General features: G+C 39.3%; 1 protein-coding gene across 2 annotated transcripts in view; it reads left to right on the top strand.

The window, feature by feature from the left end:
• The first annotated feature begins 637 nt into the window (after positions 1-637).
• Positions 638-16,830, top strand: part of exoc6 (exocyst complex component 6) — a 56,456-nt gene continuing 40,263 nt past the window's right edge. The window contains exon 1 of one of the 2 annotated variants that reach the window (XM_041962238.1): positions 638-777. In XM_041962238.1, coding sequence (XP_041818172.1) covers positions 638-777 — 140 coding nt within the window. Of the gene's footprint in view, positions 778-1,677; positions 1,786-16,830 lie in introns of those variants that run through there. The other variant, XM_041962239.1, reaches the window with a different exon arrangement.

The following is a 16,830-nucleotide window of genomic DNA, read 5'->3' as shown; positions in this document are numbered from 1 at the left end:
TCCTAAAGGCCGCAGTGACCGAGATGCAAGTGTTTTATATTATCCAGGACATTCTATTTCTGTGTTTTAGCCAAAACTCTGGTGTCTGCACCTAATCTGCAGATTTCTTGGCTCACCCAGTTAAAAACAGAGACAAGAGTAAACCCAAGCACAAGCCTGTGTCACATATAATCTGATTTTTGCTGTATGTTTCATGTGAGCGAAGGCGTTGTCAGTAACACTGCCGTGTGCTTTTTTTAAGCGATTTAAACTACTTCTTTCTGGCAATTACAATTTCCTCACTCTCTTGATTCGGTCCTACATGCATTCGTGGTTTAGAACCAAAAATCAACATCTGATCTGACGGCTGACTGTGTTTTGAATCTGCAGTGGTGAGCACTGTCAAAAGGACCAGGCTTCTTCATGGTGTTACCTCTGGGTTTTGTTGGCTTCAAAGTCCGTTGAATCACAAGGTCTTATTTTCCTGTTGCTCACTCTTTTTCTGCTGACCATAGCAGGTGCCCTGGAATTCACCACACACACGCACACACACACACACACACACACACAAACACACACACACACACACAAGCAGAGTTCTTGCTTTCCTTCTCTTTCATATATGCAGATATCTAGTCCTCAGAGTCTGAGGAGAGAAATGGCCAGTGACAGGGTCCATGCTGCTTTGCCTGACCCTCCCAGTCAAAGAGAAGAGGACAACAAAGAAGAAGAGAAGGCTTTTGGGAATATTTTTGTAGAGTTAGAATCTGTGGACCTGCCTCTGGGAACCACCTTAAGGTAAACTCATTCAATATTCACCGCACAGTTTTTAAATTTCATTTGGCCACAATTAGTGATGGACTTATTAAACTGACTTAAGAAGTGAGTGTTTTAAAATTCTGATTTGTCTTAATATGCACATCAAGAAACGCCAACAACCAAGAAAACATACATGCATTTTAGTTTTGCTTAAAAGTCCAAAGATGTATTTGCAAATTAGTGTAATGCGCTCTTAAACAGTTTAAACATCCAAAGAAATTGAGTTTATGAGCAGCAGTGGGTGCTCCAGGACTGCAGGCTTTGCCCACATATTGCTTGTCAGGATTCAACCAGGTGACTGGTCGAGATTGTGGGCTCATGTACTGCCTGATATGAAAATCTGCAGGCACTCAGGGCTGAAAGAAATACCACTACTCCTCTGAAATTAGTCTTTTAAATCTAGATTTTGGTTTACAGGTAACAACGTGTAATTACTATATTTTCTTAAAGACTAGAACTGAACAGCAGTTGTATCCCTGTGCTCCTTATTAGTAGAGAAGCAAATACAATATTATCTATTAGATCTCCGTCAATAAAATGAATGTGATTTTAAGTGGGGTTGTTGCATTAATAATGAAGCAATTCAGACAGACTTTCTAATTCTTTTGTGATTATGGAAAACACCACAATCAGTTTAATTCTAATATATTACGTGCTAGGAGGCATCAACCAACCATATGGCAGCGAGGCAGCGATGTTTTTGGGTGAAGCATTTTTCGGTATTAATTCTGTCGTGGTTGCTGTGGCCAACTTTACTGTAACGTGGGAACAAAGCTGGTGATGTTGCATTCATTCCAGCTGCAGTGCGCCCCCCACAGGCCAGACCTCATACTGACCCGTACGTCGCTCCGCTGTAGCTGCAGTGATAGCCATAGTACACACAACAATCATGGCGGAGAATGAAACCCTGGAGTATATAACGGAGCACGAGCGGATTTTACAGGAAATTGAGAGCACCGACACGGCTTGCGTTGGTCCCACTCTTCGGTAAGAATATATCACTTCTTAGAAAGCCCTTAGCAATCATAATGTCTCTATGCTTGGTTGCATCTCCTACGTTATCAGACCTTTTGTTCAAGAGCTAGCTTAGCTACCCTAGCCACCGGCAGGCTAACATTAGCAATTTTGGTGTTGAAATGAGGCATGAGCCTAGCTGGCTTGTTAGCTAACGGGCCAGCATTGACCACTGTTTTAATCAATTGACTGCAGCTGTAGTTAAAACTCCGTTTCTGTGGGATTTTCCCGGTTCTGTGTATTGCTGGACGGCTGATGACCTGTCAAAATGTAAACATCATTTGTGGGTGTGGCTGTGGGACTGCACAGATCGTTATCATTATGCAGCTAATGTTAGCTAACGGTGCTAACAATTTCGGCCAGTGGCTCAGCAGAAATTTGAAAAGTAACGCTCCTGACATTCCGTTACACCAGGATTTGATACGTCATCTTGACCCCCTGTTGTTTTCTTGTGGTTGCCAAAGAGCTTGACTGTGGTGAAATGGGATGCTGAATTGCTCAAGCCACCGTTCTTCAGCACACTGCACTGGTTATGTTCGGTGGTTAGCTATCAAGCTTCCATTCAAGGCCATAATGAATGACATTAGTTTGACAAGCTGTGTGCAAACGGACTTCAGCCTCAGCGGAACGCCCCCACCTCTCTCACACACCTGTCCCTCAGTCATGCCTATAGCTCTTGTTTGGCTTTCAGCATATCTGGGGAAACCAGTGAATATATGCCCTAAATGTAACTTTAGTTACTTCTCTCAGCTTGTTTCTCAGCTTGTGTCAGTGCTTCTTTGATGATGTTGTCAACACTGTCAGGCTTTTTAAAGCTGACCTATATGAGGTAGGTTAGTGGTTGGGAAATGACAGTCATGCCCGTTGCCTTGTCCTCAACAGTCTCAGTCTGTTCATTCAAAAGTTGAGTACAGAAAGACACTTTTGTTTTAGTGAGTATGATCTGGACAGTTTTATGACTTAATTCTGTTCCTGAATTAATATCACTATTGAATGTGCTTATTGGAAATCTTGGACAGTTGATATTCTAACTACTACTACTACTTCTAATCACGCAGCTTTTGCGCCTGGTGTTTTACTCTCACACTGTCGGTGAATACAACTAATGGCAAAGTCACATTATTATTATATGGTAAAATACCATGTTCTAAGGTAGGTACTCTATACCCCTACAGCCAGCCTTAGTATATAGCACACACTGCTGAGCTGCTGGGGCGCCCTGCCTGTCTCTATTCCTGCTGCAGTTAGTTATGTAGTTGGGCAATTTTGAGACGAGACTGTAAAAGTTTATAGCCTGCTGTGCTTTTGCCCCATGTTGCTCTGTCTACAATGATGCAGCTGATTATTTGAATCATTCACTACTGTAACCAAATGTTTATTACTTTAAAACAGTGTGTAGTGTGTAGAGCACAATATTTGGCTCATTCCCACACCACAGAAGGAGGAAGGAAGTGCAACAGTAACTGACCAACTGGTTTGAAAATGTGAGAATGTCACATCTCTTTTATCTGTTTATCTGTTGGAGTTACTGCCACCCCACCTATGACAACACTGTAGACTGTCGTAGGACTTTGCAGACTATTGGTTGCATTTGGCAAAACACACGAAAAGAAATTCACTGAATGTAATTTAGCAACAATATGAAAATTACAGAGTTGTAGTGACTCTTATTTTCAAACTGTGTCAATTAAAAAGCATATTGGAAGGTAGAATGATAAAACATGGTGTTTGTAACCTGGAGACCACTGTACTGGTTGAAGTAAGCATCCTGCCTGACAGGAAGCAGGAAGACATGTAGCCTATTTGTGTCAGCAACAACCTGCTTTCAATTATTAATAATAGAAGGGAGGAATCTCTTGGCAACATGAAGTAGGGCCCTCATATTTCTGTGATGCAGAAAACACAGACAGAATTGCAGAATTTGATTATAAAAACAGAATCAACTGTAAAATGCAGAAAATCGTGGAAATTGCCAAAATGTGAATGCAATTTTAAAAAATCATTGTTTTAAATACCATTAAAAGCATTTTTTCCTAAGCCAAATGAAAAGAAAGAAACTAAACTGCTATGTTTTGGTTAAAATGAAAAAGCTACGTCCGTTTCTGGTCAAGCATCGTAAGCATGGAGGAGCGTGGCCTAAACGTGAGAGCAGCCTCTGTCCGACTCACTTACCCAGTGTGTTCAAGCTGCACATGGTGGCTGTCCTGCAGCAGATCCATCTGATGTGCATTGTTATGTTAAATCAATTTTTATTAATATTCATTAAATCTTGAATATCTTCCCCATTGAATTGCTGAATTGTTTTTAATACACCACATGATTAGACATTCCCAATGGCACACACAGAATTTGGGAAAAAATAAAATGGAATCTGGAAAAAATGTAACTGGATTAATTGGGCCCTAATGAAGGCTGATGATTACTGGTTTGCATGAAAGTGCACATATTCAGTTTGCAAGTGCTGTGCCATTCATTAAATCAGGTCTATTTCTTAGCTTTTTTTTCATTGAGTTCTCTGGTAATCATTCATTTACCAAGAACACCAAACACTGGACAGTGCCAGCTTTCCATTCTCAGGATTTGCTGCTTTTCTTTCTGTCCTATCTCTGTAAATTGAAAACCCTGGGGTTTTATTTGGACTGTTGAAGCAAATTGAAGCATTCTTAAATTTATTCTATAAATTAACAGATTATTCCATTTTCAGTAATAGGTTCCATGTACTGGGCTACGTTTGGTTATGGTGACCCAAAGTTTTCTGTGTTAAATAAAGAAAAAACATGACTATAGTGTTGTAATTAATTAGACATAGATGTAGAGTAAATATATAGCTATTACATTGTGACGTTATTATTATTTATTGATGATGTCTCATAGAATTTGTTTGATTTTAAACACTTTGGGTCCTTATAACATTTTATCATTCAGTTCATTGTAAAACATGAAGATGGCCTGCCTTTTCCCCAGAAACCCTCAGCTCCTCCCCAGAGGTGTGTCCCTGAGAATCCTTACAAGCACCTGACCGCAGCTCTGTCATTATCATAAATGATGGTTCACAGGTGGGCTCAACAAGTGGTTGGATTTTTCCTGTGAACAGTTTGGCAGTTTCCTTGTGTGGGTGTTGGAATGTGGGATGTTAAGGGTAATTCCCAGTCTAAAATATTCACAGCGCTTCACTTTCTCCACTTTTGGTTGCTTTACAGCCTTATCCCAAAGTGGAATAAATTCTTTTTTCCCTCAAAATTCTACACACAACACCCCGTTATGACAATGTGAAAAAGTGTTTTGGAAGTGGTGGCAATTTTATTAAAAAATTAACAAATAAAAAATCACATGTACATAAGTATTGACAGTCTTTGCCATGAAGCTCAGAATTGAGCTCAGGTGCATCCTGTTTCCACTGATCGTCCTTGAGATGATCCTACAGCTTAATAAACAGCTAAAGAAATCAGCCTTTGCAGCCATAAAAGGTATAGGGAATGAGAGAAATCTCCTTTTCTTACAGCTATAAAACATGGTCATCACTTTGGACTCTCTGAACTTCCAGTATAGAAACAGAAAATGTCATTGCTATTTCTTGTGTAAGATATATTACCCTCCACTTGTCCTTGGCTGACTTAAAAGTCTCCTGCAAGTCATGTGACAGTAAGGATGAACATTGGATTAAGTGAGGCAGCATCTGATTTGTTTAACAAATTGCCTCTGCTGCATAGCTACTGCATAGAGGTAAAGTCTAAATGCCCGGGTTTGTTGGCTGTATGATTATTGTTTGTCAGAACAATGGGGCTTATGGAGTTTGGTATATGGACTTATAAAATAGAATAAAAAAATGGGCAGTCAAAATATTGGGAAAATTGTTCAACAATTTGTAGACTTAATAAAATGAAATGAATAATTAAAAAGAATATTCTAACTTAGTAAGTTGTGCTCATTTAGCTTTTATTCTCATTTTTAGAAACAAAGTTCCAATGTTCCAACAATCACCATCAACTCTGGTTTGGTTGAAATCAACCCTTGAAGGTACAGTGTGTAAGATCTGGCAACCAAACAAATATGGGCCGCATATCTCCAGGGTAACCAGTAACAGCTGCTCAATATACACTTTACTGTAGCTGTCCTTGGCTGCATTAGCTAGTTAGTTAGCTCAGTTAGCTGTGCAGCTAGTGGCCCTATTAGCCAACTGGAGTGTGTCCCGACTGAGGGCTCGGAGCACCGTGGGATTGTTGGTGTTTACACCGAGGGCAAAAGAACCAGGCTCAGCAGCCTCCATGTGAACACGGCTGGATCGGGACCGGGGGGCGATTTAACAATAGGGATTGGAATGGAATTTATTGTTGGTTCGGACATCATGGCTTAGTGGCCTGATGTGATTGTTGTTCCACTTGTGTTGTTGGATTGATATTGAAGGCCATTGTACCCTAAAGATGTTCTTAAATTTAACAATGGCTTCATATATCACCAGAAAGACCCCCCCAACACACACACACACACACACACACACACACACACACACACACAAGCATACACTAAGAAATGTTGTAGTATTTGTTTACTCAGAGTACATTTTAACTGACTTACTTTTTACTGTTATCTAGGTAAATGTATTTTTACACAATTACTTTCACTTGAGTAAAATTTCTCTAACTGTACTCTTACCTAAATATAGTCTTCTCATACTCTGTCCATCTGTGTATAAAGGTGATCTGAAGAGGATAGCAGGAACATCAAATCAAAATCATTGCATTGCCTAAAATGTGCAGCAGTTGATGTTTAGTATTCATGCAGTCCCACTGACAGTATGACAATCTCATTTTACATTCCTTTAATGCTTTCAGTTAATGCCGGCTATCAGATCTGCATGCAGTATGCATTGCACCACAATGGTCTATGTCTGAACTTGTACTATTTCATTCTCCAATTAAATAGCCAAAAGCAGTCATTCCTAGCAGATTATTCCATTTTCAGTAATAGGTTCCATGTACTGGGCTACGTTTGGTTATGGTGACCCAAAGTTTTCTGTGTTAAATAAAGAAAAAACATGACTATAGTGTTGTAATTAATTAGACATAGATGTAGACTAAATATATAGCTATTACATTGTGAAGTTATTATTATTTATTGATGATGTCTCATAGAATTTGTTTGATTTTAAACACTTTGGGTCCTTATAACATTTTATCATTCAGTTCATTGTAAAACATGAAGATGGCCTGCCTTTTCCCCAGAAACCCTCAGCTCCTCCCCAGAGGTGTGTCCCTGAGAATCCTGACAAGCACCTGACCGCAGCTCTGTCATTATCATAAATGATGGTTCACAGGTGGGCTCAACAAGTGGTTGGATTTTTCCTGTGAACAGTTTGGCAGTTTCCTTGTGTGGGTGTTGGAATGTGGGATGTTAAGGGTAATTCCCAGTCTAAAATATTCACAGTGCTTCACTTTTTCCACTTCTGGTTGTGTTAAAGCCTTATCCCAAAGTGGAATAAATTCTTTTTTCCCTCAAAATTCTACACACAACACCCCATTATGACAACGTGAAAAAAGTGTTTTGGAAGTGGTGGCAATTTTATTAAAAAATTTAAAATCACATGTACATAAGTATTGACAGTCTTTGCCATGAAGCTCAGAATTGAGCTCAGGTGCATCCTGTTTCCACTGATCATCCTTGAGATGATCCTACAGCTTAATTGGAGTCCACTTGTAGTAAATTCAGTTGATTGGACATGATTTGGAAAGACACACCTGTCTATATAAGGTCCCACACTTGACAGCACATGTCAGCGCACAAACCAAGCATGAAACCAAAGGAATTGTCTGTAGACCTCCGAGACAGGATTGTCTTAGACCATGAGAAACAAAATTCTCTGGTCTGATGAGACAAGGATTGAACTCATGATTGGAGGAAACCAGGCACCGCTAGTCACCAGGCCAATACCATCCCTACAGTGAAGCATGGTGGTGACAGCATCATGCTGTGGGGGTGTTTTTCAGCAGCGGGAACTGAGAGACTAGTCAGGATAGAGGGAAAGATGAGTGCAGCGATGTACAGAGACATCCTGGATGAAAACCTGCTCCAGGAGCTCTTGACCTCAGACTGGAGCGAAGGGGGCGACGGTTCATCTTTCAGCAGGACAACGACCCTAAGCACACAGCCAAGATATCAAAGGAGGTCTTCAGGACAACTCTGTGAATGTCCTTGAGTGGCCCAGCCAGAGCCCAGACTTGAATATGACTGAACATCTCTGCAGAGATCTGAAAATGGCTGTGCACCAACACGTCACATCCAACCTGATGGAGCTTGAGAGGTGCTGCAAAGAGGAATGGGCGAAACTGCCCAAAGATACAGAAGGTGTGCCAAGCTCGTGGCATCATATTCAGAAAGACTTGAGGCTGTAATTGCTGCCAAAGGTGCATCTACCAAGTAATGAGCAAAGGCTGAGAATACTTATGTACGTGTGATTTCTTAGTTTTTTATTTTTAATAAATTTGCTAACTTTTCAAAAACACTTTTTCATGTTGTCATAATGGGGTGTTGTGTGTAGAATTTTGAGGGAAAAAATGATTTTATTCCATTTAGGAATAGGATTGTAACATAAGAAAATGCGGAAAAAGTAAAATTTTGTGAATTCTTTCTGGATGGACTGTAAGTAAGAAAAGCAATAGAAGTCTCACTTATGAGCATTTCACTACAGTGTCACTAGATGGAGCTGTTACTCCATCTGAAATAGATGTTGATAAGTGGTAGTGTAGATAGATAGATAGATATACTTTATATATCCCAAGCTGGGAAATTGCAGTAAGTAGCTTATGTGCTCATAGATTTTGTCAGTCTGAGATCCTCATGAATTATTTTCTAACCCTGCTGTCATCAGACGCATATAAAACTTAAAAAACAACCTATGTCATGTTGTTATTGTGCACCTTTGCAGTTAAGTGAATTTTATGGCTGTAGAATGAGCTGTTGTAGACACAGGTACAGTAGCTGCTGGGAAACACACTTTCAGGCTGCAACCATTCTGATTTCAACATAAACATTGACAAGGATTTAAACAAAAAATTGCACATGGTTGGTCGGGATAAGTTAAGTACAGTTAATAATAAATTGGATTTGTACAGTGCTTTTTAAACCAGTTACAGAGTGCTATGCAAAAGGTAAACACGGTTAAGACATATGAGGACTTGGCAAATCAGCAATAATACAGATATATACTCATAATGAAACAGATGAGACATGGAGACAATAAGATGTGCCTTCGAATTATTAAAAGGCATTTTGAAAAGATTTGAAAAGATGTCACTTCACTACAAAACATTGTATTGTGTATTGTATAATCAAACAATGAAAAAAAAAAGTCCTTTTTAGCCACTCAAATAATTTTTATTCTGTTCAAGTCATTTTTTTTAACACGTGGTTGAGATGGAGCCCTGTATGTTGAGTTTTTTATTTCTTTTAAATAACCTATTATTGGTATTTTTATTATAACAATGTATGATTTATTATAACGATGATAATGTAAAAACAAGGTGACAATGTGAGAGGGATTGCTTGTAGGGATGGACCTACAGAGAATTATCAGTTCAATCCCCTTGGTTTCATAGAGTTTCAGCTCATTGATTAGCTGTCCGGCCACAGCTTTGTTGTTTTGGTTCACTCTCACCGCTCTCATAGGATATTCATTTTCAGCCACAGTTGTTCTTACAGATCTAAAAAGCCCCAGGGCTGCTCCCTAAAAGTCGGTGATTTAAGTCAATAACCAAAGTCGCCTTGCTTTTTGCCAGTTAAATCACTACACTTTCTTTTTAGCTCTCATTGTACACAGACAACACAGGAGCAACAACATGGCAGGATGTAAACTTCATAAACAGTCTTTTCTCAAAATGACCTAAGCTCAGAAGTAAGGAAGGGTAAAGGAACTGCGGAGCAGCGTAATGCTGGACAGTGTGAAACAACTGAGTGTTCAGAGCCTGGCAGGAGGGATGCTTGGTGGTGAGCTTTGATTTTAGGTCTGAACTACGAGCAGGCATCATTAATAATGTTGAGTGATTCTAAAAATAACGAATATCTATAGGTAAGAAAACACATGAACCAATGAACCACAAGCACATGACAAGTTAATATTCTGAAGTAGTAATTATAGTCAAGTTCTTTCATCTTGTGAGAAATATTTGTCTATTTGCTGCACCAAGTCTCCATTTCCATCACCCAAAAAAAAGAGAAACAAAAATGTCATCAGGGAACTATGGTTTCCTGCAATGATCCTGATGATCTTGTTTATACATGTTTAAAGACATCTACTGTATCTCACCAATGATTACATTGCCTCTCCAGTGTTTGTGTTGTATCGTCAGCATTATTGGACAAAAAAAAGAAAAACTGTAAACACTTCTTGGACTGATATCAAACCAATTCACAGGTGCTTACTAACTCAATTTACGACAGTTATAGTCCATCTTCATTTTAAAGTTGCTAGGATACCTTATTTTTGTCATTTTTTTTAATTCTGAAATTCTTTTTGTGATTTGCACAGTTGTACTTTATTCTTCTTATTTGCACCTTTATTGTTGTTATTGTTCTTATTTGCACCTCCTTTTGCTGTTTCCACCCCCCCACCCCTGTGTGTTCTGAAGTATTCTGAAGAGCTTCTGTAAGAGTAGTAGAATAGTTCCATAAATTGGTTATAGACAGTCTATAGACGCTTGCTTATACTCACAGACACATCATGACATATACACAGTGATACACAGTAACACAGCTATGTCCTCTCTGTCTATCTCTCTCGGCCTCTCTCTGTCTGTCTCTCTCTGTCTCTCTGTCTGTCTGTCTCTCTCTCTCTCTCTCTCCCTGTCTCTCTCTCTCTCTCTCTCTCTCTCTCTCTCTCTCTCTCTCTCTCTCTCTCTCTCTCTCTCTCTCTCTCTCTCTCTCTCACACACACACACACACGCACACGGGCCATCTGTGCTTGTTGAAGCCAGGCCAGGACTGTGTGTGGTTGTTGGGTGGCAAGCAGTGATTCATAGCATGGTTCTTTACAATAATGTGCTAACAACTGGCTACCTATGCCTCCCTGCTAGCATAGTGATGTTGGTTCTCAATATTTTTGCAGCATAGTTGTTTAGTATGCACACATAATGACACATTGAGAATTACAGAGTGACAGGTCACACAGAGCACTGCTAGTCAAAAATTGTAGTGGAATTTATTTGACCCTTGTGAAAGTCTCCATTCCCCACAAGCAAAAGAAGCACAGCACTTGTTGGCTGAGAAAATTTCCTCCTTGGAAAACCCTCAGCCAAACTCTTGTAATGGGATATTTCTTCAGAGGTGGCCAATATGATCTTTCTTTTTCTTTTTTTAGTGGTGACAGTAGTTTGTCACAGTATTCAGAAATAAAAGGGATACTCCACTCAGAGCATGATTCTACCTCTGGGATGAAAATTAGGTATAGGCTAGAGATCGACCGATTATTGGCTGGGCCGATTATCTGCACCGATGGAGTTTTGACATATATTGGTATCAGCTTTTTTTAAATCCGACAGGCCGATATCAAGAAATCAATTAAAAACTGGGTTATTTCCGCTCAGATGCAGCTGCCACTCTCTCTCTCCTGCCACTTCTGTCTTCAGCATTGTTCCGCCCGAAGCGCCATCTGATTGGTTAAGCAAGCCACAGCATGTGGCAGAGCCAAACTGAAGCAAAAGCTGTCCTCACACACACATCGGAGAGGGAGCTCCCCGCAACTTTTCCACACAACAAGTTTTCCCTCACGAGTGGCAGCTTTGCTAGCTCGTAGTACCTCCCGATATGTCTGAGAATCACTTGAAACAATGCTGTTGGTAAATAATGATGTAGAAACAGTCTGTGATAGTAGAAGCCTCTGTGTGTGTTAGTGTGAGAGAGAGTAAGAAATTCAATTCAGTCTTGTTTTGTTGTAGGGAAGTACTCTGAGATGAAGGCTGACTAGCTTTTAGCATAGCATTAGCTCACCAGTCATGCTCTAGACGCTCAGCAGACTCAATGGGAGAATGTGTGTTATGTAGAGAAAAGTGTGAGTTTGTGTGAAAGACACATGAAAAACTTTACAACTCACAACTACTAACGTTGCTGTGAGTTTTCTATGATCTGAAAATTAAAGTGAACATGAGATGCTATGGGCTAATTAGTCTTTAACAGTTGGTCTAATCTCTTGCAACAAGGCTGCTGATAATATTGATATGGATTTAGTGATAGTAGTAAGAAGTGTGTGTGAGAGAGAGTAAAATTCAGGAGTGATTTATCTGAAAGTCATTTCAGTTATTATATTCAGTTATTTTTTGCCAATAATGTAATAACTTATTACATTATTGGCAAAAAGTTATTACGTTATTGGCTAGTATTTAAAAACCCTTTGAAAATGTAATAACTGGTGCTGATAATGGAATAATATTATATATGACTGCAGTTCTTGGGAATAATACACTTTTTTGCAGTTTTTGTGCAGTTCACTGAATTAAAATAAGTACAGTGGACAAATTTAAGATTTAGATTCTCTCTCTCTCTTGCCTGATCTCTCTCATTATTAATATTGATCAGATAAAAATAATATTTGATCCTGTAAGATCCTGTGATGTCATCCAGGTGTTTAACAGAGGGTTTAGCACAACTCTATGATATAACAGCCTATAGATCACATCTGGACTCTGTGAGGAAGTGGAGCTGTTTTATAAAATATATGTTTATATTGTTGATATATATCTCATCAATTAATATCCATCTAATGTAAGCTGATGGAGGATTTTCACTTCCACTCCAAACCTCTTCATTAGCTCTCTCTCTCTCCCTCCCTCCCTCCCTCTCTCTCTCTCTCTCTCTCTCTCTCTCTCTCTCTCTCTCTCTCTCTCTCTCTCGATGTTGAGGTGTCAAATGAATTAACAATATTTTTTTCTTAGACTATTATTTATTTCCAATCAAAGCTTCTCAACTGTAACATACAATATACAGTATACTGTGTGAACAACAAAAATAAAATTAAAACTGTTGACCCTCAAATGAAAAATGGCTTCACAGTATGTGCATTCCAAAAAGCTGAACTGAATATATATATATATATATACGTAGAAAAACATGAACAATAAAAATGAAAACCGTAAAACTGTTCCTTCTCGAATGAAAAGTAGCTTTCACTCAAATTTAAAAACCAAACAACAAAACAAACTTCAGACAGATGATGAAGGAGGAAAAAATAACATAAAACTGGCATTACTTTTTCCAGTAGATATCCTTAACTTTGTACTGCCCAAAACTCAGATAACTTAGAATTAGCCAGGCTTTCATCCATTGGCTATGTTTGCCAATCAACCTCCTTATCCGTGCACTGAGACCACTGCTGCGTCCAGCAGCCTTGTATAGCTTCATAATACTGATGGTGAAGTCATTTTCTTTGTCGAGCTCTAGGCTCTCCTCAAGTGTTTCTCTTATACAGAGGTTGGGATAAGATGCTGCCGACAGTGCCTGGAATGACCGTGAGACTTGATTGAATGTCCCAAGCATGGACATATCTTGGATTAGAGCAAACTCAATAATTCTTGATAGGACTTCTGCAGGTAGGTATTGCTCTCCCAGCTCATTTCCAGCATACTCAACCATGTTAACCAAAGGGGCCATAGACTGATCATCAGAATTATGCTGAAACACAGGTTCACCTTGAGACAGAAAGCCTGGTTCATCAGCTATACAGGCAGGTTCATCAGATATAGAGGGGGGGTTGGCATCAGACTGAGAGTCAAGTTCAGTGTCAGACAGAGAACTAGGTTGGGGCACTTTCTGCAACTCTGTCTCCTGAATGGCCTGAATATATGGGTGAACATGTCCATCTAAACTAATGTATTGCTCGCCCTGTCCCTCAACAAAATGTCCCAGAATCAAAACAGGCAAATTTTCAAAGTAACCACCAGATGGTGATATTACAGAGGTGGCATCCAAACCAGGAGTCGACACAATAAGGAACTGAACGTTAAATATCTGCGATGCTCTCTGAAGAGTTAGATGGTCTGGTTAGATTGCCATGTTGTGCCATCCCCTGTAAATATTCAGCCCAGGTCTCCTCAACATACTCTGAAAGGGGTGTCCCATCCACTCCATATGGATGTGATGTTAAGTTAGCCACTATTTCTTCAAGCAATGTCGCTGCAGAACGGAAAATTCCAATGGTGGCCAGTTGATCAGAAATAGCAGAAAATTGGCAGTTGCCAGCAGGGACTGGGTCAAAGCGAATGTTTGATGATTCAATATTCTCCAATCTGTCCTCATGTGAGAGAGGTATTCTCAGGTCCACTTTTTTGGGCTGAAACTTTTGGCGCTGGCTTTCTTCTAATCTTGTCACACTAGTCACATCAGAAACTTGGAACCACTTTCGTGTTTCGTATTTGGCATGTGAAACTCAACCTTGTATTTGTGCAATTTACGGTTTATTGCCAGAATCACACCTGGTATCACAAAATGTTTCTGTGAGACTCTGTGATGGACACTCTTCACCCTGACCAAGACATGCTCATGTAATCTATATATAGAGGGTTTAAACCTCCCAGATTGGTTCTGTCAACGTATGCAACGCTGGGTTGCTTCTTTTGCTCTTTTCCTGATCCTATTTCGTTTGTGCTCGAACAAAAATCTCTGCTTTTCGGTGGTTATTGCTTTATTCCCTGGTGGGCTGGGTTCTTCAAGGACCTCTTGAGAAATTAACTGGTTGGACCATGCATGACTTTGCCTTTCATAATAAACCTGAAAAGGAGACATCCAACTCAAAACCTCCTTTGGATCGTCATTCATTACCTTTGCATAAATTGGCAAGTGCTTAACCCAGTTAACTCCTCCTTTTTGATATTGGACCAGGTCATACATTATCTTCTTCCTCAGGAGACGGTGACTTCTCTCCACTTTACCCTGGCTCTGAGGATGGTAGGGAGAGCTCTGAATTATTTTCACTTGTAAGGAATCCATAAGTTTTTTTTGCAGCACCTTTGAACTCTTTCCCTTGGTCATGCTGTAAGACTTTTGGTGGGCCATGCTCATTGTAAATGTCTTCAAGGTGTCTAGAAATCTCTGCACTGTGTTTACCTCTCAGTGGTCTTAGCCATACATACCTACTGAAGACATCTATTACAGTCAGGATGTACCTACATGTGACCCAGCCATACTTGACCCTCCATTCACCCATGTCAACGAGGTCTACCTGATGTCGATCTTGAACTGCTTTGGCTTTGATAGATTTTGGAATGGCTTTGTTCCGGAATGTTGCCTTGTGAAGTTGATAACGTCTTGATTGGTCCAAAATGTTTTTCACACTTGCTCGGCTGATCCCAGAGTACTGCTGCCTTAGGAGTATGTTTACTTATCTTAAACCACAGCCTTTTGTTTTGTCCAAAGCCTAATTTACAACTGCAGAGATCGATGATTTCCTGGGTACCAATTTTCCATCAAATGTAAGTGATTGACCATCCTCACTTAGAGCGTAATGTTCCCTGTTCCGCCATAGTTGAATGAGTGCAGAACGCTCGATCCTGGATCTCTCTGCTACTGGAACTTTAGATTCTCCATTAAGTGCCTTAAGTATGACATTGTAGGTCTCATCTGACATTGGCCTCTGTCCGTGTCCTCTGCATTCCAAGCTGATGCAGATGAGGAGAATGAAGACTGTTGGAATTACTTTCATTTTTTCCAGATATGTCAAATACCTAAAATGATATTAAAAACAAAGTTATTCCCTTTTACACTCTAAGCAGATGATGATGTGACCTGAGATACTGTATATTACAATACCACATACTAATGTTATAAATTAATTATGCAAGACACAGGCCCAGTGTAGCTACTGTCAAAGTCAATATTTCATGGTAAAGCATGCTGATGAACTCATTAGGTTAGTAGCCTATATTTTTCAACTCAGTCTTTCAGTGTCATTTTTACACCAGGTTTAGCTAATGTGGTATGAATCTTTGAATGTATGATATAGACTACACATAAACATGGACATGAATAAAGCTCAATTAATCTTTAATACACAAATTTTACATGAACAACTACACAACCATAAGCATACACAAGAATGCACACATGGCATTGTATCAGAATATTTTAACAGATTTAGCACTAACATTGTAATTCCTTTCCCTACACTGCCACTTGTTAGATAAACCTTGTCTCACATAGCCGTCTTATTACTGATATAACTTCGATAATACATAACTAGAAAGCATACCAAAAAAAAAAAAAAAAAAAAAAAAAATGACAGATCTATCTGATATGGTAAAACTGTGTCTACATATGATGCATATGATGCTGGCTAGCTAGGAGCTAGAAGGCTAGAAAAGCTAGACAAATGAATAGCTAGCTAGCTAGCTAGCAATTTTTCTGGTGTCATGCTCTCTCAATGTTTACATATCCCTTGCACTTAATACATTTATGAGGAGGGATTCCAACTAAATTAAGAATGCAGCTAAATCTGAGAATTTTTTACCTTTCCACATGCTGCAAGAAGTCCCCAAGTCTGCAGAAAAAGTTGATGTGACTAATTGCCAGTCACTCTTGACATGACTTTGCCATCTAGTGGTCAGTAGGGTGTACTGCAAAAGAAAACATTTCTCAGAGAAAGGGAATTTTGAATGGGTAAAATTGTGCTGCCACTTAATTAGCAACTTCAGTTACTATGAGTGTTCTGGAGATAACACTAAGCATCATCCATTGCAAACATATAATTAGCATGGTAGAAGTTTGCATCTCAATGTAGATTAGAAACAGGCATGCAGTGCAGAACTTAAAATGTTTCACAATTGTGTTGAAGTCACTGTGTGGTCATTCAGTGGCATCAACCTGAGCATAAACTAGACATATTTGACAGTGAAAATAAAAAAATAACAGTCATATATAATATTATTACATTATCAGCACCAGTTATTACATTTTCAAAGGGTTTTTAAATACTAGGCCAATAATGTAATAATCAGCCAACAATGTTATTAACTTATTGCATTATTGGCAAAAAAGTTATTA

Source organism: Chelmon rostratus, chromosome 21 (assembly GCF_017976325.1).
Source record: "Chelmon rostratus isolate fCheRos1 chromosome 21, fCheRos1.pri, whole genome shotgun sequence".
Lineage (NCBI taxonomy): Eukaryota > Metazoa > Chordata > Actinopteri > Chaetodontiformes > Chaetodontidae > Chelmon > Chelmon rostratus.
Note: the sequence above shows the minus strand (reverse complement) of the source record. Positions and strands in the feature narration are given on the sequence as shown.